The 24,305-nt window shown below is 43.0% G+C and overlaps 1 protein-coding gene and 2 long non-coding RNA genes across 6 annotated transcripts; 1 reads left to right on the top strand and 2 right to left on the bottom strand.

Annotated features, from left to right (window-relative positions):
• The first annotated feature begins 11,520 nt into the window (after positions 1 to 11,520).
• Positions 11,521 to 13,784, top strand: LOC133320372 (uncharacterized). The gene is made up of 2 exons (XR_009753747.1): positions 11,521 to 12,123; positions 12,179 to 13,784. It is a non-coding gene; the product is annotated as an uncharacterized LOC133320372 (long non-coding RNA).
• A 5,306-nt stretch (positions 13,785 to 19,090) lies between these two features.
• Positions 19,091 to 23,745, bottom strand: LOC116773307 (uncharacterized). 4 transcript variants are annotated; one of them, XR_009753745.1, is made up of 4 exons: positions 23,477 to 23,745; positions 21,853 to 22,976; positions 19,670 to 21,782; positions 19,091 to 19,587 (listed from the first exon to the last, which is right to left on the bottom strand). It is a non-coding gene; the product is annotated as an uncharacterized LOC116773307 (long non-coding RNA). The 4 variants fall into 4 exon arrangements; XR_004353700.2 differs by having other exon boundaries at positions 19,670 to 22,359; positions 22,460 to 22,976; XR_009753744.1 differs by having other exon boundaries at positions 19,670 to 22,976.
• On the bottom strand, positions 22,998 to 23,482 carry LOC116773306 (uncharacterized). Its single transcript, XM_032665734.2, has one exon. The coding sequence runs from the start codon at positions 23,428 to 23,430 to the stop codon at positions 23,038 to 23,040; it is 393 nt and encodes a 130-aa protein (XP_032521625.1). The 5' UTR covers positions 23,431 to 23,482; the 3' UTR covers positions 22,998 to 23,037.
• Positions 23,746 to 24,305: the final 560 nt, after the last annotated feature.

Here is a 24,305-nt window from a genome sequence, read left to right as displayed (position 1 = left end):
AAAAAAAATCGGTGTTACCATTGTTACATTGAGTAATTATGTACCTACTGTGTAACTATTGAAAAATTATGTAAGCCGGATATTCAGTCTAATGCTACAATTATAAATAATATATCTTGCGTTACTATTATACTAATTTTTGGTTTGAAATTACCTCCTCCAAATGTCTTTTCTATGCAGAAGGGAGTTTATAAACAATTTAATATAAGACGAGAGCACACGGTGTGTACACAATATTTATTATTAGCTTATTATTAGCGTTAAAGAAAATTTTTAGATACTTTTTTAATATATAATATCATAAAAACATCCATTTATATCTCAATACAAGCAAGCAATGTTTCAAACAGTATTATTCACATTACTATTTTATTATTTATATATTTTATGTATAGTATTCTTTGAATTTATGACACCTAACTATATTTTATACTAATAAAATATATGATAAAATATGATTTGTTAGGAAAGCCAATAAGTTAAATTTGAACCTATTAATTTTAATTTAAAACTGTAAGTGATACAGTCCAAAGGATTTAACATTCTAATGCTTACAGAAAACGGTATTATATTGCTTATAATATAAATTTTATTTCTATAGTTCTTATGTGTCGACGCTGGAATTTCATTTTATTTTATTTTGTGTCACTCAAGATCGATGATTTATGTAAAGGAAAAAATTATTTATTTATTTCTTATATTTTCTCGTGCACTGATTATTAAACATTTAACATAAATAAAATAAACATTTGCACTTGAAATGTGTTAGTTTAATTACAACTACTACAATAATTCAGAACTTAGTCAAGGCTTATTTATCTAAATGAAACTAGTATTTTTCGGATTTACTACGCGGATTTTATTATTTAAAAACTACATAATCCCGACGTTTCGGTTACTTTGCAGCAACCGTGATCACGGGCAGACGAGGTGTGAATGTCTGTCAGTTGGTCCTTGTTATTTATCATCTACCGCCATCGATTTCTTAATTTTCTGGCGTACCGCTCTGGATGCCGGCAGAATGCGCTCACGGTGTCTTGAGGTCCTGCGGTGTGGTTTCGGACATGGGATTTTATATTTTTAAGAACGGGGTCCCAGGTGTTTGATAGATTCCAGCCATCTTCTCTATTGAAATTGGGATGTTTTTTAATTTCAATAGCCTCGCGAATTAATCTCGGTATATACTTGTCTTCCCGAGCGAGGATTTGAGGTTTATCAAAACGAATGTAGTGGCCTGGTTTGTCCATTGTGTGTTCACACACTGCTGACTTCGACGCGCGCCTGTTTTTGATGTCTGAGATGTGTTCCTTAACTCTTGTACCGATGCTCCTCTTCGTCTGTCCAATGTATGACAAGCCACAGTCACAGTCGAGTTTGTATACACCCGCTTGTTGTAAAGGAATGTTACTCTTGATTGGTCTCAAGAATTGGCTCACTTTCTTATGTGGTTTGTAAATAGTTTTAATGGAAACCTTCTTCAAGATGTTGCCTATTCTGTCAGTAACTCCCTTCACATATGGTAGTATCGCAGGTTGTCGTTCAACTGTGGGTGGCTTCAGGTGGTTCTTGCGATGCTGGCGAGGCACGGGCAGGTTGTTGATGGTGAGAGCATGTTTTACATGCTGCAGCTCGGCCTCTAGGTGGTCAGCATCACAAAGGTGTTGGGCTCTCTGTAACAAAGATTTGCCAACGGTAGCTAACTGTATAGGGTGGTGGTGCGAGTTACCGTTGAGGTACCTGTCCGTGTGTGTGGGTTTCCTATAAACAGTATGTCCCAAAGTATTGTCAGGATTCCTAATGACAAGTATATCAAGGAAAGCTAAAGAATTATTTGCCTCCAATTCTATAGTAAACTGAATCTTACTATTGATAGAATTAAGATGGTTCAGAAAAGCAGATGTTTTATTTTTATTTAATATTGTGAAGGTGTCATCTACATACCGTTTATATATTAAAGGTCTTATAGGAGGAGAGCAAAGGGCTCGCACCTCGAAGTCTTCCATGAATATGTCAGCGACAACGGGGGAAACCGGCGAACCCATTGCAACTCCATCTACTTGTATGTAGAATTCATCCTTCCACATGAGGTAGCCAGATGTTAGGCAATGCTTTAATAGTTCTGCATATTCTATAGGCATATTGTTATCCTTTAACTTACCTCTTACAATCTCAATGCAGTCAAGAACAGGTATACTTTCATTTAAATGAATACTCGCGAAAATCTTAGATCTCATTATTTATCTATTCAAGCATAGTTAAAGCGACATCGTATCTACAAATATACCCCAGACACATATTATAATTATTTATATTTTGTTTATGGATTTATTCATACCAGCGCCACCATCTATATTTAAATTTAATAATCTTTTAACTAAGATTTCCTTCTAGAGATTGCCACTTGATTATAAAAAGCCCATATTTTAAATAGTTAAGGTAAAAAACCCAAGTAAAGTTTAAGTAAAGTTATGAATTGAGCAAGTTTCATTGCAAATTAAAATTCAATGGAAATTGAAAAATTCTATCCAAATTCAATGTTTTGCTGTGTTATGCATGACTTACTGCAACGATGATTTTAATTTATTTAAAAAATAAAGATTAGTTTGTAAACAATTATCGAGAGATCAATTACCAATTATCAATTAGCGAAATCATAACATGAAGGACGAACATGAACCTAGTTATTAACTTACAATTACACAATATTTATTGAACACGAAGTATTTGGTGTCCATTTTTTATATACCTGTATTCAAAGTATTGAGAATTGAAGTCAGGGACGCATTAGCCAAATGTGCTACCCGTGGATATTTAAACACAATATTTTCTGAATGCAGTAAATTATTTCAGAAGATAATATCACTATTACATAAATACTACACTTGAGGCTACAATTACTTGCAATTAACATATACGGGAGGTCGCATGTATAAATACACTTAAGGAACCAAATCAGATCAAAGGCCGTACAAAATAATTAGATATTATCCAACACAGCCTGAAGTTTTTGTGAAAAAGCAATCCGATTGTGGACAAGTGAACTGTCCGATATCATGACTCATCATCATCTGCCCGAATTCATCAATCATCACCATTTCTGATTCGACAAAACAAGAACAATTTTGATTCCTTGAAACTTGGATAAACTTTGTGTAAAACAAGAAATATTAAGATTTTTATTGGAAAATCATTCTGATTTGGATTAATCGTTGCTCATAATGGATTCAAGGGTCTTCATTTACTATACCTTTTTGTTTACTATTGAGTAATGACTCAAATCAAAAACGAATATCACCTCGGCGGATTCATGAGTAAGAAATAAAAAAATCAAGGTATTGACCTTTGAAGTGGACGAGAGGACGACTATTATGCATACGTTTACTAGAACATTCGTACTCTTAATGTTTGAAAACAAGTAGAAATATAAACGAGTATTTTTTGGAATGTTCTAGTAATCAAATTATTTCACAGAAAAGGAAAGAGGTTTTGAGTGATCTCGTCACGAAATCGCGCTGCCGCTCAATATCGAGATCTTTCTACAATATTTAAGCCCGCTCTACAATATTAAATTACGAACCGGTTCATGTCCATGATTTTAGGTGATGTTGAACCGGTGAACGAACCGGTTCATGTCCATGATTTTAGGTGAGCATCGCGTAAGTAAAGGGCGACACTCCTTAAAATATAATTGAAACCGATAAGTACAGAAGTAACAAACTTTTAGTCATCCATTCCTGGGGCTTTTAAATTATACATGATGTGCTCAAACAAACGCGGGTTTTAACGAAATATTGACTATTTTATTATTCGTGCATAAAATATTTTGGCTGATTCATGTTTTGCTATAACGTAAGTAGAATTATAATACCCTTAACATTAAGGGTGTATGTCAAGAGTTGCCCAGACGTTAAGTGTCTGGCAGTGAATAATGATTTTTAATAATATTCTGAGGGTAATACCAAAAAATCGCTCCATATTATTTGATGTAATTAGATTTGTATTTTACACACCTTAAAACCCAGTTTCACCAAACAATGTAAAGTAATTAATGTCTTGTTGTTGGATTGTTAGATGTATCGTGCGTACTAAACTCTGTTTAAATATTTTAACAAATTCCCACCCCTCATTTTTTGTAGCCATACTAACGGCATCTGTTTTTGTCATTTTCGACTATTTCCTTATATTTATTAATAAGGTATTTACCAATTTTTTTTATTTTTGTACATATGATGAAAAATTTGGCCTTCGGCTTTTCTTTGACATTGCAAATAAGACACTCTTTTCTTTACTTATAAATTAAACACAATTTATGTCAGTAAATTTAAAACACAATTTTGATAGGTTAGGTACATATAGTAAACTGAAAAGAAAGCTTTTTGGTTGCCAAATCTATGCAATCAACGATATATATTAGCGAACAAGTGACGTATCGAGGGATATTTAAGATCATCATCAACGTAGCAAATATGTCGTATTTATAAATGCTATAACTTGAATTTGGGCGTGTTATAACAAGAACGAATAATTTGGTAGCCATTCATTTAAGGTTTTATTTAATAATGCCTTCTTAATTTTTCATCGGCGGACGTAAATATTTTGAAAGACAATTATATTTTCGAAGGTTTGTTAGTAATTGCCTCGTTAAGTTTTAACAAACCGAGCTTGGTGAAACTGGGTCTTAGTACCGATTACCTACCAAACCCAAACTTTATAATTTGCCATCGTTCTTGCCTGTGTTGGGAGCATGAACTGACAAACTTTCAGTTTATATAAAATAGCGGAGGTCTGGGGTTCACAATCTCTTAGTCTTTTTTCTACGACAGTAATGAGATTAAATCCTCTTAAAATATCTTAATTGATTTTTATTTTCTTTTTTTAGAAGACATACGGCTTATATTAAAATAAATTATATTAGTAGGGTAAAAACAATTTGCCAGAACTGTTTCTACAGTTATTCTGATAAGGAGTGTATTAAACCTTACATTAAAAAAAATAAGTAATAAAAAACACCATCAAATATAGCATAAAAAAAATAAAAGCAACGTGTCTCAAACATACAATTTACTACAATAATCATTTATAAAGAAAGCAATAAAAATTATTATAAAAACGATTTTATGTGTTGTGTACAATGAGACGAAACCTCTTAGCGTTCAATGGATTCACCGTGAGGTTAAACGCTCAGCTCCACCGTCCAAGCTCTTCTCACTACCTAACCAAATTTGAAAAGAACCTACTAGGGCTGCCTTCGAAGTAAGTTCCAACAATGAATTGATATTAGTTCTGGCCAGACCCAAGTCTTTTAGTAATTTGTAGAGAGATTTAGCCGTTATACCTCTCGCTCAAACTTCTACCGCCTACAAATGCACGACGAACGAGTGAGTTCGTTATTGAGCTCGTAATATTATATCGTCTGGAGGCCGACGCACCAATATTCTCTGGGATTTTTAATGTTTCTCTTACGTATCCATCATTGAAGTCAAATCCGAAGCCTCTTTAAGGATAAAGTAAGGCTTGACGTTTGATTTTATAGCCCTAGTGCCCTCTCTCACGAAACCTATTGATAATAACAATAAAGTAGGTATATCTGAATCTTATTTTACTATATATTATTTATTTGAGCATTGTTCTTTAAACTACAAATAAAATAAAAGATATTCAGATAAAAAATAGCAATGTATATATGCAATATACAAATGATTATAATTATTATAGGATCTGATAAGAAAATTGGTTCTACAAAATGGAACATAAAGTCTGTTTAAGACGTGATGTTGGACGAGAGCAATTTAGTCGAATTTTGTTAAGTAGATATTCCGAGTCAATGAAGTTATTTAAGGTCTTAAATAAAAATAAAATGTAATGAGATCTAATACTTTCGCGAGTATTCATTAAATTAAAACTAATATTTATCGGATTTACTACGTGAATTTTAGTATTTTAACAACATAATCCCAATGTTTCGGTTACTTTTCAGCAACCGTGATCACGGGCAGACGAGATGTGAAAGTCTGTTAATTGGCCCTGTTATTTATCATCTACCGCCATCGATTCCTTAATTTTCTGGCGTACCGCTCTAGATGCCGGCAGAATGCGCTTACGGTGTTACGAAGTCCTGCGGTGTGGTCACGGACATGGGATTTTATATTTTTAAGGAGTGGCTCCCAGGTGTTGGATAGACTCCAGCCATCTTCTCTATTGAAATTCGGATGTTTTTTAATTTCAATACCTCGGTATGTACCTGTCTTCATGAGCGAGGATTTGTGGTTTATCAAACTGAATGAAACACATCTCAGACATCAAAAATAGGCGCCCGTCGAAGTCAGCAGTGTGTGAACACACAATGGACAGACCTGGCCCCTACATTCGGTTATTTATTCCTACAAACCCTATGTCAGATGGTGTTAAGCTCTTCACAGCTTCGGAAGGATGATAAAAAGTTGTTTTTTTTTTTTATATCAAGCTTGAAATTTGATAATGATATGTTTATGATCTGTTGTATCGTTGACTCTGGTCACAAAATCAATATCGTCATGAAAATTAAGAGTGCCTTCCGCCTTTTTAACAGTGTTATTAATTATTTGCACTAAATTTTCTCCTTTCCTTTGATCGACGTACAAATGGCTCATTCTTGTTGTACCTGTCCGATAAATCCTTTATTTAATATTTTAAATCAACTACTTCTTTTTCGAGGTAATGTATTTTAGAAATTTCAGAATCCAAAACATTCATTCTCTCTACAACCGCATTTACGGATGTTTCTATTCTAGTAATTTTAACACTAACGGAATTCATCAAGTTTTTAAATTCATCGGTGATAAAAAATTTAAATGAATTAATGAGCTCATCAAAACGTGCTATCAAAGACTTCGAATCAAATTGTGAAGGTATTGTGGTATTAAAGCTAATTCTTTAAATGTATTTTGTCAGAAGGTAACCTAGGATTTCCTTTTTTAATTTAACTTACAAATTAGACATTACCATTTGGCTTTGTTCATAGGAAACATATTTTTAAAATCGATATCACTCAGACCACAAACATGAACATTTTAGTCTTCAAATTTTAAATAAGTTAGAACAAGTCGTGCATTCCATTGTAGCAATTCTTTTATTTTTGCGATGACAAAAAGGGTAGTAAACCACAAAACAGATGAAAACAATGTGTCACTGATCCGAAGTCTCAAGCGAACGTTTAAACCTATTAAAGTAGGTATACTTTAAAAGTTGAGTTTAAAAAATATAAGTGAAGAAATATGGCATGTTAACTCAATTCTCTTAATAAATTAATAGGTAATAAATATAATTCAAACAATTTTTTGTTTTTAATTAATTTATTTTCCTTAATTTGTAAAACACTGCTCAAAAAAAATTATCTTCAAAAAAAAACTTTGATATATTCGAAGTACATCCTGTAAAAAGGATATGTACGTGTACATATGTTTTTAAATATAAATATTCAAGTTCGTTAAGGTTTGTAATATTTGTAGCTTTAAACGCTGGGAATCCATCAAATCAACGTATTTACAAAATATACACACCACCTCAATAGTAATTTTTGGTAATTTAAAAACAGAACATGACTATGAGGCTTTTTATAATTTTTGTACTGTGATATTTTATCTTCGGCCTTCATCTTCACCTGAGTTTGTTCTCTTTTTCTTCCAGTTTCATCTTCAGTCTTCGTCTTCGTACGTTTCATCTTCAGTCTTCGTCTTCGTACGTTTCATCTTCAGTCTTCGTCTTCGTATGTTTCATCTTCAGTCTTCGCCTTCGTACGTTTCATCTTCAGTCTTCGTACGTTTCATCTTCAGTCTTCGTACGTTTCATCTTCAGTCTTCGTCTTCGTACGTTTCATCTTCAGTTTTCTTCTTCGTACGTTTCATCTTCAGTCTTCGTACGTTTCATCTTCAGTCTTCGTCTTCGTATGTTTCATCTTCAGTCTTCGTCTTCGTACGTTTCATCTTCAGTCTTCGTCTTCGTACGTTTCATCTTCAGTCTTCGTCTTCGTACGTTTCATCTTCAGTCTTCGTACGTTTCATCTTCAGTCTTCGTCTTCGTATGTTTCATCTTCAGTTTTCTTCTTCGTACGTTTCATCTTCAGTCTTCGTCTTCGTACGTTTCATCTTCAGTCTTCGTCTTCGTACGTTTCATCTTCAGTCTTCGTCTTCGTACGTTTCATCTTCAGTCTTCGTCTTCGTACGTTTCATCTTCAGTCTTCGTCTTCGTATGTTTCATCTTCAGTCTTCGTCTTCGTACGTTTCATCTTCAGTCTTCGTCTTCGTACGTTTCATCTTCAGTCTTCGTCTTCGTACGTTTCATCTTCAGTCTTCGTCTTCGTATGTTTCATCTTCAGTCTTCGTACGTTTCATCTTCAGTCTTCGTCTTCGTACGTTTCATCTTCAGTCTTCGTCTTCGTACGTTTCATCTTCAGTCTTCGTCTTCGTATGTTTCATCTTCAGTCTTCGTCTTCGTACGTTTCATCTTCAGTCTTCGTCTTCGTACGTTTCATCTTCAGTCTTCGTCTTCGTACGTTTCATCTTCAGTCTTCGTCTTCGTACGTTTCATCTTCAGTCTTCGTCTTCGTATGTTTCATCTTCAGTCTTCGTACGTTTCATCTTCAGTCTTCGTACGTTTCATCTTCAGTCTTCGTCTTCGTATGTTTCATCTTCAGTTTTCTTCTTCGTACGTTTCATCTTCAGTCTTCGTACGTTTCATCTTCAGTCTTCGTCTTCGTATGTTTCATCTTCAGTTTTCTTCTTCGTACGTTTCATCTTCAGTCTTCGTACGTTTCATCTTCAGTCTTCGTCTTCGTATGTTTCATCTTCAGTCTTCGTCTTCGTATGTTTCATCTTCAGTCTTCGTCTTCGTATGTTTCATCTTCAGTCTTCGTCTTCGTATGTTTCATCTTCAGTCTTCGTCTTCGTACGTTTCATCTTCAGTCTTCGTCTTCGTACGTTTCATCTTCAGTCTTCGTACGTTTCATCTTCAGTCTTCGTACGTTTCATCTTCAGTCTTCGTCTTCGTATTCGTATGTTTCATCTTCAGTTTTCTTCTTCGTACGTTTCATCTTCAGTCTTCGTACGTTTCATCTTCAGTCTTCGTCTTCGTATGTTTCATCTTCAGTCTTCGTCTTCGTACGTTTCATCTTCAGTCTTCGTCTTCGTATGTTTCATCTTAAGTCTTCGTCTTCGTACGTTTCATCTTCAGTCTTCGTCTTCGTATGTTTCATCTTCAGTTTTCTTCTTCGTATGTTTCATCTTCAGTTTTCTTCTTCGTACGTTTCATCTTCAGTCTTCGTACGTTTCATCTTCAGTCTTCGTCTTCGCATGTGTCATGTTCAGTCTTCGTCTTCGCATGTGTCATGTTCAGTCTTCATCTTTGTATATTTAATCTTTAGTCTTCGGTCTTCATCCGTCGCTCTCAATCTTCGGTCTTCAGTCTTCATCCGTCGCCCTCAATCTTCGGTCTTCAGCCCTCAATCTTCGGTCTTCAGTCTTCATCCGTCGCCCTCTGTCTTCAGTCTTCAGTCTTCATCCGTCGCCCTCTGTCTTCAGACTTCAGTCTTCATCCGTCGCCCTCGGTCTTCGGTCTTCAGTCTTCACCCGTAGCCCTCGGTCTTCGGTCTTCACTCGTAGCCCTCGGTCTTCGGTCTTCACTCGTAGCCCTCGGTCTTCGGTCTTCACTCGTAGCCCTCGGTCTTCGGTCCTCACTCGTAGCCCTCGGTCTTCGGTCTTCACTCGTAGCCCTCGGTCTTCGGTCTTCACTCGTAGCCCTCGGTCTTCGGTCTTCACTCGTAGCCCTCGGTCTTCGGTCTTCACTCGTAGCCCTCGGTCTTCAATCGCCGCCGTAGCTCTCGGTCTTCGGTCTTCACCCGTAGCTGTCGATCTTCGGTCTTCACCCGTAGCCCTCGGTCTTCGGTCTTCACCCGTAGCCGTCGATCTTCGGTCTTCACCCGTAGCCGTCGATCTTCGTCTTCATCCGTAGCCGTCGATCTTCAGTCGTCACCCGTAGCCGTCGGTCTTCAGTCTTTACCTGTCGCCCTCGGTTTTCAGTTTTCACTCTTCTTCCGTCGCCCTCGGTCTTCGGTCTTCACACGTAGCCCTCGGTCTTCGGTCCTCACCCGTAGCCTTCTGTCTTCAGTCTTCACTCGTCGCCCTTGGTCTTCAATCGCCACCGTAGCTCTCGGTCTTCGGTCTTCACCCGTAGCCCTCGGTCTTCGGTCTTCACCCGTAGCCGTCGATCTTCGGTTCACCCGTAGCCGTCGATCTTCGGTCTTCACCCGTAGCCGTCGATCTTCGGTCTTCACCCGTAGCCCTCGGTCTTCGGTCTTCACCCGTAGCCCTCGGTCTTCGGTCTTCACCCGTAGCCGTCGATCTTCGGTCTTCACCCGTAGCCGTCGATCTTCGGTCTTCACCCGTAGCCGTCGATCTTCGGTCTTCACCCGTAGCCGTCGATCTTCGTCTTCACCCGTAGCCGTCGATCTTCGTCTTCACCCGTAGCTGTCGATCTTCGGTCTTCACCCGTAGCCCTTGGTCTTCGGTCCTCACCCGTAGCCCTCGGTCTTCGGTCCTCACCCGTAGCCTTCTGTCTTCAGTCTTCACTCGTCGCCCTTGGTCTTCAATCGCCGCCGTAGCCCTCGATCTTCGGTCTTCACCCGTAGCCCTCGGTCTTCGGTCTTCACCCGTAGCCGTCGATCTTCGGTCTTCACCCGTAGCCGTCGATCTTCGGTCTTCACCCGTAGCCGTCGATCTTCGGTCTTCACCCGTAGCCGTCGATCTTCGGTCTTCACCCGTAGCCGTCGATCTTCGGTCTTCACCCGTAGCCCTCGGTCTTCGGTCTTCACCCGTAGCCCTCGGTCTTCGGTCTTCACCCGTAGCCGTCGATCTTCGGTCTTCACCCGTAGCCGTCGATCTTCGGTCTTCACCCGTAGCCGTCGATCTTCGGTCTTCATCCGTAGCCGTCGATCTTCGTCTTCACCCGTAGCCGTCGATCTTCGTCTTCACCCGTAGCCGTCGGTCTTCAGTCTTCACCCGTAGCCGTCGGTCTTCAGTCTTCACCCGTAGCCCTCGGTCTTCGGTCTTCACACGTAGCCCTCGGTCTTCGGTCTTCACACGTAGCCCTCGGTCTTCGGTCTTCACACGTAGCCCTCGGTCTTCGGTCCTCAGACGTAGCCTTCTGTCTTCAGTCTTCACTCGTCGCCCTTGGTCTTCAATCGCCGCCGTAGCCCTCGGTCTTCGGTCTTCACCCGTAGCCGTCGATCTTCGGTCTTCACTCGTCGCCCTTGGTCTTCAATCGCCGCCGTAGCTCTCGGTTTTCGGTCTTCACCCGTAGCTGTCGATCTTCGGTCTTCACCCGTAGCCCTCGGTCTTCGGTCTTCACCCGTAGCCCTCGGTCTTCGGTCTTCACCCGTAGCCCTCGGTCTTCGGTCTTCACCCGTAGCCCTCGGTCTTCGGTCTTCACCCGTAGCCCTCGGTCTTCGGTCTTCACCAGTAGCCCTCGGTCTTCGGTCTTCACCCGTAGCCGTCGATCTTCGGTCTTCACCCGTAGCCGTCGATCTTCGGTCTTCACCCGTAGCCGTCGATCTTCGGTCTTCACCCGTAGCCGTCGATCTTCGTCTTCACCCGTAGCTGTCGATCTTCGGTCTTCACCCGTAGCCGTCGGTCTTCAGTCTTCACCCGTAGCCGTCGGTCTTCAGTCTTCACCCGTAGCCCTCTTTCTTCGGTCTTCACACGTAGCCCTCAGTCTTCGGTCTTCACACGTAGCCCTCGGTCTTCGGTCTTCTCACGTAGCCCTCGGTCTTCGGTCCTCACCCGTAGCCTTCTGTCTTCAGTCTTCACTCGTCGCCCTTGGTCTTCAATCGCCGCCGTAGCCCTCGGTCTTCGGTCTTCACCCGTAGCCGTCGATTTTCGGTCTTCACCCGTAGCCGTCGATCTTCGGTCTTCACCCGTAGCCGTCGATCTTCGTCTTCACCCGTAGCCGTCGATCTTCAGTCGTCACCCGTCGCCCTCGGTCTTCGGTCTCCATCCGTCGCCCTCGGTCTTCGGTCTTCATCCGTCGCTCTCAGTCTTTGGTCTTCGTCTTCACCCGTAGCCGTCGATCTTCAGTCTTCACCCGTCGCCCTCGGTCTTCGGTCTTCACCCGTAGCTGTCGATCGTCGGTCTTCATCCGTCGCCCCCAGGTCTTCGGTCTTCAGTCTTTACCTGTCGCCCTCGGTTTTCAGTCTTCACTCTTCTTCCGTCGCCCTCAGTCTTCAGTCTTTACCTGTCGCCCTCGGTTTTCAGTCTTCAATCTTCTTCCGTCGCCCTCGGTCTTCACCCGTAGCCGTCGATCTTCGTCTTCACCCATAGCCGTCGATCTTCAGTCGTCACCCGTCGCCCTCGGTCTTCGGTCGTCACCCGTAGCCGTCGATCATCGGTCTTCACTCGTAGCCCTCGGTCTTCGGTCTTCACTCGTAGCCCTCGGTCTTCGGTCTTCACTCGTAGCCCTCGGTCTTCGGTCTTCACTCGTAGCCCTCGGTCTTCGGTCTTCACTCGTAGCCCTCGGTCTTCAATCGCCGCCGTAGCCCTCGGTCTTCGGTCCTCACTCGTAGCCCTCGGTCTTCGGTCTTCACTCGTAGCCCTCGGTCTTCGGTCTTCACTCGTAGCCCTCGGTCTTCGGTCTTCACTCGTAGCTCTCGGTCTTCGGTCTTCACCCGTAGCTGTCGATCTTCGGTCTTCACCCGTAGCCCTCGGTCTTCGGTCTTCACCCGTAGCCGTCGATCTTCGGTCTTCACCCGTAGCCGTCGATCTTCGTCTTCATCCGTAGCCGTCGATCTTCAGTCGTCACCCGTAGCCGTCGGTCTTCAGTCTTTACCTGTCGCCCTCGGTTTTCAGTTTTCACTCTTCTTCCGTCGCCCTCGGTCTTCATTCGTTGCCGTAGCCCTCGGTCGTCGGTCTTCAGTCTTCACCCGTAGCCCTCGGTCTTCGGTCTTCACACGCCGCCCTCGTTCTTCAGTCTTCGTTCTTCAACAGTAGTTTTCAGTCTTCACAGTTTAAGTTCACAGTTCCATACATGCTCTTCACACTCCAATTGTATTTTCTTCACTCTTCATTTCCGAGTCTTCCGCTTACAATCATTTTCGTTTACATTCGAAATTTCCTCAAATTTTCGGTTTCTAATCTTTAGCGTTCATTTTTATTCATGCATTACCTTTTGTTGACTTCGCTTTTTAATTTTTTATTTATATATAAATTTTTGTTTGTCGAAATTATTATAAATAAAAAAAACGACCTTCTGTCCTTTGTCTACATCTTCATACATTTTTTTTAAATGTTCATCATTGACACTCTTTGGCCTAGACTTCACCTTCGAACCGCTACAATTGTTATTTTATTCTCTCACAAAATGCTTTTCTGCATGTCATATTGCCTGTAAAATTTTACAATGTAGTAGTTCAGTTTTTGACTGTAGTTATACTTTAATCTTATATTTTTACACTACATTGACATCATGTACCTTATGAAGATAATTTGTATGTGATCCCTTTATAGTATACTCAAATGTATTTCCTCGTAAATAATATTCTGCGTTGCGTTCATTATAATAACTTCAGTTACATTTTAATACTGTCATCTTTAGTCATCACATTATCGTCGCAACAGATTTTTTGTGCTGTGACCTACTCGTGTATACAGATTACTGGCGGTATTGTTCATCTTAGGCCAGAACAATCTAGTTGACAAATATTCAAGATTTTCCCCTATTTTCAACAATGTCATTGTGTGAAGCATAAATTAATTAATCTATTAAACACTATTCAAATAAGTCAGCTACAAAAATTTTTATTATATAAGCGAAATATGGGAGAGTTAGAATATTAATCTCAAAAATAAAGCAAATATATTAGTAAAATTTTTACCTCTGGCTAATTCCTAAAAAAAAAATACATTAAAAAAAAAGGAAATAAATTAAAATAAGAAATTTTTAAATGTGCTCCAAAACCGTTCGTCTATAGGTATATCTATTTTATCTCTATAATTAGCAAGATTTAAAATATTAACTATAAAATATTCAAACATAATAAGCTTTTCATTGTAATTTTTATTATTTTATTATAAGAAAACCTGTAATAAATGTTATTATTAAAGTTTACCTGCAACTTATTTTTAAATTGGACTGAAATTTAAATAAAGTTAAGAAAACAGTCAGGGAGCAGTGCCGAAGTCAGGATGCAGTGCAGAAGTCAAGGCGGTGTGACCAAGAATGGGATAAGAGAAACTGCACCGACGTACCGAAGTCGCTGGAAGATTGACCAGTGTGACGAAGTCGGGGAGCTGTGTGACTACACCGGTGCGACGAAGTCGGGGTGGTGTGTGTGACTGCACCTGTGTGTCCCAATCGAGGTGCTGTGTGCATGGACGGATGTGTCGCAATCGAGGCGCAGTATGAATGCACCGGTGTGTCGCAGTTGAGACGCTGTGTGACTGCGCCGGTGTGACTAAGTTGAGTCGCTGTGTGCCTGGACGGTGAATGCACCGGTGTGTCGCAGTTGAGACGCTGTGTGACTGCGCCGGTGTGACTAAGTTGAGTCGCTGTGTGCCTGGACGGATGTGTCGCAATCGAGGCGCAGTATGAATGCACCGGTGTGTCGCAGTTGAGACGCTGTGCCGAAGTCGGGTCGCTGTGCCGAAGTCGGGTCGCTGTGCCGAAGTCGGGGCGCAGGGCCGAAGTCGGGTCGCTGTGCCGAAGTCGGGGCGCAGGGCCGAAGTCGGGGCGCAGGGCCAAAGTCGGGGCGCAGGGCCGAAGTCGGGGCGCAGGGCCGAAGTCAGGGTGGTGAGGCCAAGAATGAGGGTAGTGAGGCCAAGAATGAGGGTAGTGAGGCCAAGAATGAGAGAAAACAAAGTCTGGCCGCTTGAAGACAGCACCTGTGTGTCGCAGTCACGATGCTGTGTGACTGCACGGATGTGTCGCAGTCGAGGCGCAGTGTGACTGCACGGATGTGTCGCAGTCGAGGCGCAGTGTGACTGCACGGATGTGTCGCAGTCGAGGCGCAGTGTGACTGCACGGATGTGTCGCAGTCGAGGCGCAGTGTGACTGCACGGATGTGTCGCAGTCGAGGCGCAGTGTGACTGCACGGATGTGTCGCAGTCGAGGCGCAGTGTGACTGCACGGATGTGTCGCAGTCCAGGCGCAGTGTAACTGCACGGATGTGTCGCAGTCGAGGCGCAGTGTGACTGCACCAGTATGTCCCAGTCGAGACGCAGTGTTGACTGCACCGGTGTAACGAAGTCGGGTCGCTGTGCCGAAGTCAGGGCGCAGTGCCGAAGTCGACTGGTGTGGCCGAGAATGAGAGAAGACAAACTGCACCGAAGTCTGGCGGTTGAAGACTGCGCCGGTGTGACGAAGCCGGAGCGCTCTGTCTGTACTAGTGTGACGAGGTCAGGGCGCTGTAACACCGTACCGATGTGCTGAAGTAGAAGGCAGTTAGGCTGCAGCTCGGTGCTGAAGACTGGCAGCAAACTGCAGCAGAGTGCCGTTCTTGGGGGTAGCCTGACAGCGTGAAGGTGTTGAAGTGGGTGTCTGTCTGGTAGTTTAGCTGCCCACGGAAAACCTGAAGAAGAGAACAGTCGATGCGTAGCTGAAGCAAACAAGTGGAACTGAAGCTGCCTAGTCGTGAAGCTGAGGCTATTAAGGCGTGGAGGTGAAGTAAACTGCCTTTGGAAAAGATAATGGCCACTCAAATAGCCGTCATAGAAGATTAGCCCGCATCAATCTGCAACCCGCAGCAGTCAGAGTCCAGTCCGCACACAGGCCGGATCACTCGTCAGCCCGCAGTGAGGTCGAGTCGCTCGTCAGCCCGCAGACAGGTCGAGTCGCTCGTCAGCCCGCAGACAGGTCGGGTCGCTCGCCAGCCCGCAGACAGGTCGGGTCGCTCGCCAGCCCGCAGACAGGTCGGGTCGCTCGCCAGCCCGCAGACAGGTCGGGTCGCTCGCCAGCCCGCAGACAGGTCGGGTCGCTCGCCAGCCCGCAGACAGGTCGGGTCGCTCGCCAGCCCGCAGACAGGTCGGGTCGCTCGCCAGCCCGCAGACAGGTCGGGTCGCTCGCCAGCCCGCAGACAGGTCGGGTCGCTCGCCAGCCCGCAGACAGGTCGGGTCGCTCGCCAGCCCGCAGACAGGTCGGGTCGCTCGCCAGCCCGCAGACAGGTCGGGTCGCTCGCCAGCCCGCAGACAGGTCGGGTCGCTCGCCAGCCCGCAGACAGGTCGGGTCGCTCGCCAGCCCGCAGACAGGTCGGGTCACTCGGGGGCCCGCAGTGAGGTCGAGTGACTCGCCAGCCCGCAGTCAGGTAGAGTCACATGAAGTGGGTGTCTGTCTGGTAGTTTAGCTGCCCACGGAAAACCTGAAGAAGAGAACAGTCGATGCGTAGCTGAAGCAAACAAGTGGAACTGAAGCTGCCTAGTCGTGAAGCTGAGGCTATTAAGGCGTGGAGGTGAAGTAAACTGCCTTTGGAAAAGATAATGGCCACTCAAATAGCCGTCATAGAAGATTAGCCCGCATCAATCTGCAACCCGCAGCAGTCAGAGTCCAGTCCGCACACAGGCCGGATCACTCGTCAGCCCGCAGTGAGGTCGAGTCGCTCGTCAGCCCGCAGACAGGTCGAGTCGCTCGTCAGCCCGCAGACAGGTCGAGTCGCTCGTCAGCCCGCAGACAGGTCGAGTCGCTCGTCAGCCCGCAGACAGGTCGAGTCGCTCGTCAGCCCGCAGACAGGTCGAGTCGCTCGTCAGCCCGCAGACAGGTCGGGTCGCTCGTCAGCCCGCAGACAGGTCGGGTCGCTCGCCAGCCCGCAGAAAGGTCGGGTCGCTCGCCAGCCCGCAGAAAGGTCGGGTCGCTCGCCAGCCCGCAGACAGGTCGGGTCGCTCGCCAGCCCGCAGACAGGTCGGGTCGCTCGCCAGCCCCCAGACAGGTCGGGTCGCTCGCCAGCCCGCAGACAGGTCGGGTCACTCGGGGGCCCGCAGTGAGGTCGAGTGACTCGCCAGCCCGCAGTCAGGTAGAGTCACATGATGTGGGTGTCTGTCTGGTAGTTTAGCTGCCCACGGAAAACCTGAAGAAGAGAACAGTCGATGCGTAGCTGAAGCAAACAAGTGGAACTGAAGCTGCCTAGTCGTGAAGCTGAGGCTATTAAGGCGTGGAGGTGAAGTAAACTGCCTTTGGAAAAGATAATGGCCACTCAAATAGCCGTCATAGAAGATTAGCCCGCATCAATCTGCAACCCGCAGCAGTCAGAGTCCAGTCCGCACACAGGCCGGATCACTCGTCAGCCCGCAGTGAGGTCGAGTCGCTCGTCAGCCCGCAGACAGGTCGAGTCGCTCGTCAGCCCGCAGACAGGTCGAGTCGCTCGTCAGCCCGCAGACAGGTCGAGTCGCTCGTCAGCCCGCAGACAGGTCGAGTCGCTCGTCAGCCCGCAGACAGGTCGAGTCGCTCGTCAGCCCGCAGACAGGTCGAGTCGCTCGTCAGCCCGCAGACAGGTCGGTCGCTCGTCAGCCCGCAGACAGGTCGAGTCGCTCGTCAGCCCGCAGACAGGTCGAGTCGCTCGTCAGCCCGCAGACAGGTCGAGTCGCTCGTCAGCCCGCAGACAGGTCGAGTCGCTCGTCAGCCCGCAGACAGGTCGAGTCGCTCGTCAGCCCGCAGACGGGTCGGGTCGCTCGCCAGCCCGCAGACAGGTCGGGTCGCTCGCCAGCCCGCAGACAGGTCGGGTCGCTCGCCAGCCCGCAGACAGGTCGGGTCGCTCGCCAGCTCGCAGGCAGGTCGGGTCACTCGGGGGCCCGCAGTGAGGTCGAGTGACTCGCCAGCCCGCAGTCAGGTCGGGTCACTCGCCAGCCCGCAGACAGGCCGGGTCACTCGCCAGCCCGCAGACAGGCCGGGTCACTCGCCAGCCCGCAGACAGGCCGGGTCACTCGCCAGCCCGCAGACAGGCCGGGTCACTCGCCAGCCCGCAGACAGGCCGGGTCACTCGCCAGCCCGCAGACAGGCCGGGTCACTCGCCAGCCCGCAGATAGGTCGGGTCAGATGCCAAGCTCGAAAATTCTGATTGCTTGCCAGCCCGCAAACAGTTCTGGTCACTCGGGGGCCCGCAGTGAGGTCGAGTGACTCGCCAGCCCGCAGTCAGGTAGAGTCACATGAAAAGCTCAAAAATTCTGATTGCTTGCCTCCCGCAGACGGGTCGGGTCGCTCGCCAGCCCGCAGATAGGCCGGGTAGCTCGCCAGCCCGCAGACGGGTCGGGTCGCTCGCCAACCCGCAGACGGGTCGGGTCGCTCGCCAGCCCGCAGACGGGTCGGGTCGCTCGCAAGCCCGCAGTCAGGTCGAGTCACATGCCAAGCTCGAAAATTCTGATTGGTTGCCAGCCCGCAGACAGGCCGGGTCACTCGCCAGCCCGCAGACAGGCCGGGTCACTCGCCAGCCCTCAGACAGGCCGGGTCACTCGCCAGCCCTCAGACAGGCCGGGTCACTCGCCAGCCCTCAGACAGGCCGGGTCACTCGCCAGCCCGCAGACAGGCCGGGTCACTCGCCAGCCCGCAGACAGGCCGGGTCACTCGCCAGCCCGCAGACAGGCCGGGTCACTCGCCAGCCCGCAGACAGGCCGGGTCACTCGCCAGACCGCAGACAGGCCGGGTCACTCGCCAGCCCGCAGACAGGCCGGGTCACTCGCCAGCCCGCAGACAAGCGGGATCACTAAACAAGCTGGAGCATTCTCCTAGCCGCTAACATGACGGAGCATTGTGCAACTTGCAGACAAGCTGCCGCATCAGCTTTCCGTTCTCGTAAGCTGTATCCGCTTTCAACTGACGAATCGGGGGAAGTTTTCCGGCGGACCAAACAAAATCTGTCCGCAAGTACGTATAAAATTTTCAGACAAGCACGCCGGCAAGCGAGCGTAGATCCTTCGCCTATGGAGAGCGTATAAACCTCGTGAAACTTTGGAACTACAATCACATGAGCCAGAGTAACACTGGATTTAACCCCAGTAACAGTCACAGGCAGGGAGGCATGCGAGCAAGCACATTAATAAAATTAAAATAACGAATTGTAATCAGCAGTCATTCAGAAGTTGAGGACTAAATTTACATAGTTTATGTAATTTTATTCAAATGTTACGAGTATACAAAAAAAATACTCCCAGGTAAACAAAACTTGCCTTGTTGGAAAAGCTGGAATATACCTATATAACTGTATCTATGTTGTAATTTAAGAGTAGAATTAGATCATTCACACCAGTTGCAAATTTGAGAGTTCAAACGAGACCATAAAATTGTAGATAGCTGGGGGCTCAAGCGTAATGATTCATTGCTTTGCGCACTGCTTTTATCGAATTTGATAAAAATCAATCAATTCATCTCAAGTTGTAAACATCCGTAATTGATATCCTTTGTATAATAACATTGTAACAAATTTTCATGCCATAATTTAGCATATGCTTAAAAGTATTTTCATGTAACTGGTTGTCATAATTTGCTTTGCCATTGTTTAGTTTTCTTGTACAAATTTTTCTTGATATAACTAGTGTTAGTAGGTACCAAACTAATTTAGCACCTTGATCATGTAGTTGAACACCACTGCAACAAATTGTATTTAAAACTAAATACTACATAAACAGTTATAAGACGTCATTTCGCATTACATTTCATTTCTACTTACAAAAAAGTTATTCATGATCTATTTAATTATTCTCTCTTTTACAGCATTTTAGGCTTTCTAAACAATCGTTACCCTTTTGTATAATTTTGTTTAAGTGTACTTCCATTTACAATGGACTCGAAATAACTTTTCTTTCAATAAGCACTTTATACTATAACCTTTTGCATAGTCAATCAGCATAGGCACATTTCTCTTAGAAGATAGCAGAAACTTTTCAGTTTTTCGATCATACTGTTCAATTGTAAAATTAAAGGGAAAACATAAATTACTCATACCATACAGTTTTGTCTTAAAACATCCCTTTGGAAATGTTCTGCATTCCTGTATTCAGACTGCAAAACTATATTTCATCGGTAGGTCGCCACGTCACACGGCAATTTGGAAAATACATTTTAATCCAGAAATTATCATACATATTCTTTTCGGTCAGACAACTTTCCTGGTTTATTATAAAGCCCAAGCATGTAATATAGTTTTCAAGATGTAGCGTATGCGTAGCCTTTCTTCAACTACAGGTGGCGAATTGGTTGTATTCTAGACCTTTCTAAATAGCATTACATCGTGTCCTATCATTTTGAGTATTCCAAAAAAAAAACTATATACAAAATGTTCAAAGCTAATAGAGATCAATCTCAATGTTTAATTGTATAAAAGCAACATGCAAGCATTCTCGTACCTTTCATCACTTCCTTGACAACATTCACATAGAAGCTTATATTTCCATCCTCGGTGTTACAATATTAAGAGGTTATGTTTTTGATAAACTTTATTGTAGGTAGATATCGTTCAAGTAAATCGCTTAAGACTATGCTGTGTATAGTTGGGTTCGCTATAACTTTACATTTATGATATCTGAAAATAAGCTTATTACCACCTGCCATAAAGGCATACCATTCTAATATATAACATACTCGCTGGTGGTAGCAACTCTTGTTTAGGCCACTTACCTTTGAATATTTTACTTAATTGTATTTACTAGATTCACTTAATTCCAAAATCATTCTTTATACGTTTTATAACTCTATACACAATTTCATTACTTCCATTATATTGTTAACCATAAAAATATTTAGCTATGTCCACCAAACAAGGACATTTCCGCTCAAAAATTCGTGAAATAATAATAATTTCAACTTTCCAATCATGCGAAGATTTAGAGAATATACACTTATCTGTTGAATAAGTAGGATTCCTATTGTATACCGGTTATTATAATTCCTTGATGAGTCCAATCATTCCACGGAAAAGCTTAGCAGTCGATTTAATAACTGGATCTAGTCAAGTAGGTGTAGCAGAAGAATTTTAAGAATGACAATTTTGAGAAATCCAACTATCAGTCCGCTGGCCAGTCAGGCTTGGGTCAATAAAAAATTATAATATATATAAGTATGTCTAATGGAACCTGGGCTAAAAAATTATAAAATAGAACAGACTTAAATACCTACAATTTCATTCTTCAATTGTCTGATTAAATTGTAATATAATGTTATTAACTGCTAATCAGCTATGTTACCGTACAAGCGATCCAAGCTTAGGCGTGGATCAGGTTCAATTGTATCTTTAATTTTCCGTTGCTAAGATGCATTCACTACAATGGTGTCAGGTGATTAGCTCGGGTCACTTTTCAGTCTGCCAACGGCCACCCTTAAGTATGAGAATTGTGTTCTTCCTCCACTGCAAAGTCTTCAATGGAGGATCTTATGACCTGGACATATTTTTTAACACAACGAAGACGGTTGTCCCGTCAAGGAGATTCATAATATGATAAATCTTCATAATGAAGTATGTTACCAAGTATTCCATCATTAGCAAGTTTCAGGAAGTATGATAGTAAACCAGTTCTGTAGAATTTGACGACGTGGAGTTCTCCCTGTTGAGGGATTTTACCACTTACCTATTTAGTATCTTGATTTTTATTCACCCGTGTTTATCATTCTAATGTAGATACAGTTTCAAAGTCACGTCTTCGCTTTGTCTGTTTTTGTGTAGCCCTAAGATTTTTATGAATAAATTTCAAAATGGGATGCTAGCATCGTTCCGGAATATATTTATTTATATAGGATTATCTATCAATGTATATTCTTGAACGTTCATCCCGCAAGCACGCGATAAGCTGTGGAGTTGATACAAATATTTATTACTTGTATTATAACACAATAACTCTAGCAGGTGTCTAAACTTACCAATATTTCTACCTCATATGAATGTTTTACCTACTTTTATTTCACATACATCTAGTTTCAAAATTATTTGGCTTTCACTAAGATACTCGGCCAATAGTTCATCATATACAATAATAATTACAAATTTATTTAAAAATAAAATTAGTGCATTTGTTCCAGGTTCCATATGCTTTGCGATTGATTAGTACATAATGTCATTTCCATGGCGCTAAATGATACTTTAGGAAAACTTAAATCCTCGAAATACTTTTGTTAACTTATACAATTGACAAGGCCTGTTTAAATTCAATTCGAATCAAATTTATCAAATAATAAATATTATACATTGTCACAATACATCTTAACATGTCTAGTTTGTTAGGCTCGGACTCACCGACACTAAAAACAATCTTGGCCAGAGCAATTTAATGTTGCTAATTTCGGCTTGCCTCATAAACGCCATTCATCAATGTTGGCCGGATAGCGTGGGTAGAGCGAGCACGTTGCCAACTCCACGACCCTGCCTTTCTGAGACTCGGAAATAATACACATGGAAAATGCCCGCGAACGGGTACATGACATTCGTTCCATAACTGATGAAATCATTGCGCAATCTCCTAACTTTTACCTAAAGCGGGCTGATAGTTGATACCGGCAGAGATGTAAAATGCTCGCGTCGATATTTCTATGCAGGGCCGCAAGCCATGCCGTTAAAGCAGCCTCACGAGACCGCACTGCAGTGTCACGTGGTAGTGCTCTCTCATACTGCTATTTCGTCACCTTCACGACTGCTACCTCGTTCTTCAAGTCGGTGATGACTCATGGAATAATACATGGCGGGTGAAATTCCAATAACAACAATATATGATTTGAAATAAAATCCAAGACATTAATACTTCAAAAATATTTTTTATTCATCATACTTAAACATATGTTACAATTTAATATTCAATATGAATAAAACTTTGATTCCAATAGACTATTTCACAATAGAAAACTGAAATATTCATCAACAATTTAAAATAAATTAACTAATTAAATGCATGATACCGTTACAAACCCATTTCGTAGTTAGCTGCGACCACGCCCCAGCGGCAGCCAAGATGGCGGCCGTCGGATCCAGACCCACGCGAAACGCAATGGGACTGTAATTTAGAAAACATCCTACATATATCACAGATTCAAATACAAATTCACTTTACCTATTCACCCTAGTTGACTAACACATATTTGTTGCTTGACTATTGGTTTGACATTATCTAACTCTCTAAAAAAATTATCTAGACCGCTGAGATCGTTTTTCCAAAAATTATCTATCTTCTCACGCTGCTGCTTGGCCGCTTCCTCTTCTTTGGTGTTTAATCCGAGATCAGCTTGCATTTGTGCCCACCTTCTAGCACGTTCTCTTTGCTTATGGAGAAGTTCGTTTTCGGCACGGAACAGTGAATTACTCAAAATGGCGATTACTCTTAGATCACGCTTTCTCTTTGTCTTGGCGTTTAAGGATTTACATTTAACTTTACGGACCCAGTTAGATAAAGATTCCGTTTTACTTTCACAAAAATCAACAATAGATTTTTCTTGCACAGTGTAGCCCATTTTTATTATAGTGCTTAATATATGGCAGGATGAGATAATTACACACCTGAATCAGACCAGGCACAAAAGAATTTTCTAGTACACTTCACAATTCCAGACGTCCGCACTGCACCACGACGAAAAATTATTGAGCTACGTGGCTGACGTCATGGCCCCTTTATATACCCGACCCAATCGGGGCCGCGCAACTGCGCATTTAGTAAATCAAAATGGCTTCCTTAAGCGTATTATAAAACAACATGGCGGACAGCGTTATATATTTAAAATAATATACTTTAGATTTTATTCACTAAACCTTAGTATTAAATATAAATGATGTAATAAATAGTGAAATGGTAAAGAAAAATTATTAACCAAAACAATAATTTTACCATAAAAAACTTTTTATTAAAATTTAAAATTTTTGCTTTAATTATAATTATCACTACATAAATTTTCTTGAAATAACGTGTTATTTGGTGGATACTAATAATAATAATATAATTCTAATCTTGTCTCATTAAGTAGGCAATTTTACTTTTGGTTCGCAACTCATAATCATTTATTGAAATGACATACTTATATATAAAATTCTCACATCTTAACATTATTGAACGTAATTACCGATATATGATCACTCCACTATCGTATTACTTTAAAAGACATTTAAACTGACATATATTTACTTTTATTTCAAATAAAAAAATATTGAAAGTATTGAAATAAAGGAGACTATCGTATTTTAAAAATAAACACTAACATAACCTCTATAACTCATAAGTCATAACCTCTTACAAACACAGGTTTTTACATAGACCATCCATGGTTCATCTAACAATGGATGTAATCTTAGCCATTTATTCGATATTATAGTATTATATTTTATTCTGTATTAT

This window comes from Danaus plexippus, assembly GCF_018135715.1.
Source record: "Danaus plexippus chromosome 18 unlocalized genomic scaffold, MEX_DaPlex mxdp_20, whole genome shotgun sequence".
NCBI lineage: Eukaryota > Metazoa > Arthropoda > Insecta > Lepidoptera > Nymphalidae > Danaus > Danaus plexippus.
Note: the sequence above shows the minus strand (reverse complement) of the source record. Positions and strands in the feature narration are given on the sequence as shown.

Coding starts and splice junctions, on each gene's coding strand:
- LOC116773306 (XM_032665734.2), bottom strand. CDS start 23,430: ATGGGCTACACTGTGCAAGAAAAATCTATTGTTGATTTTTGTGAAAGT.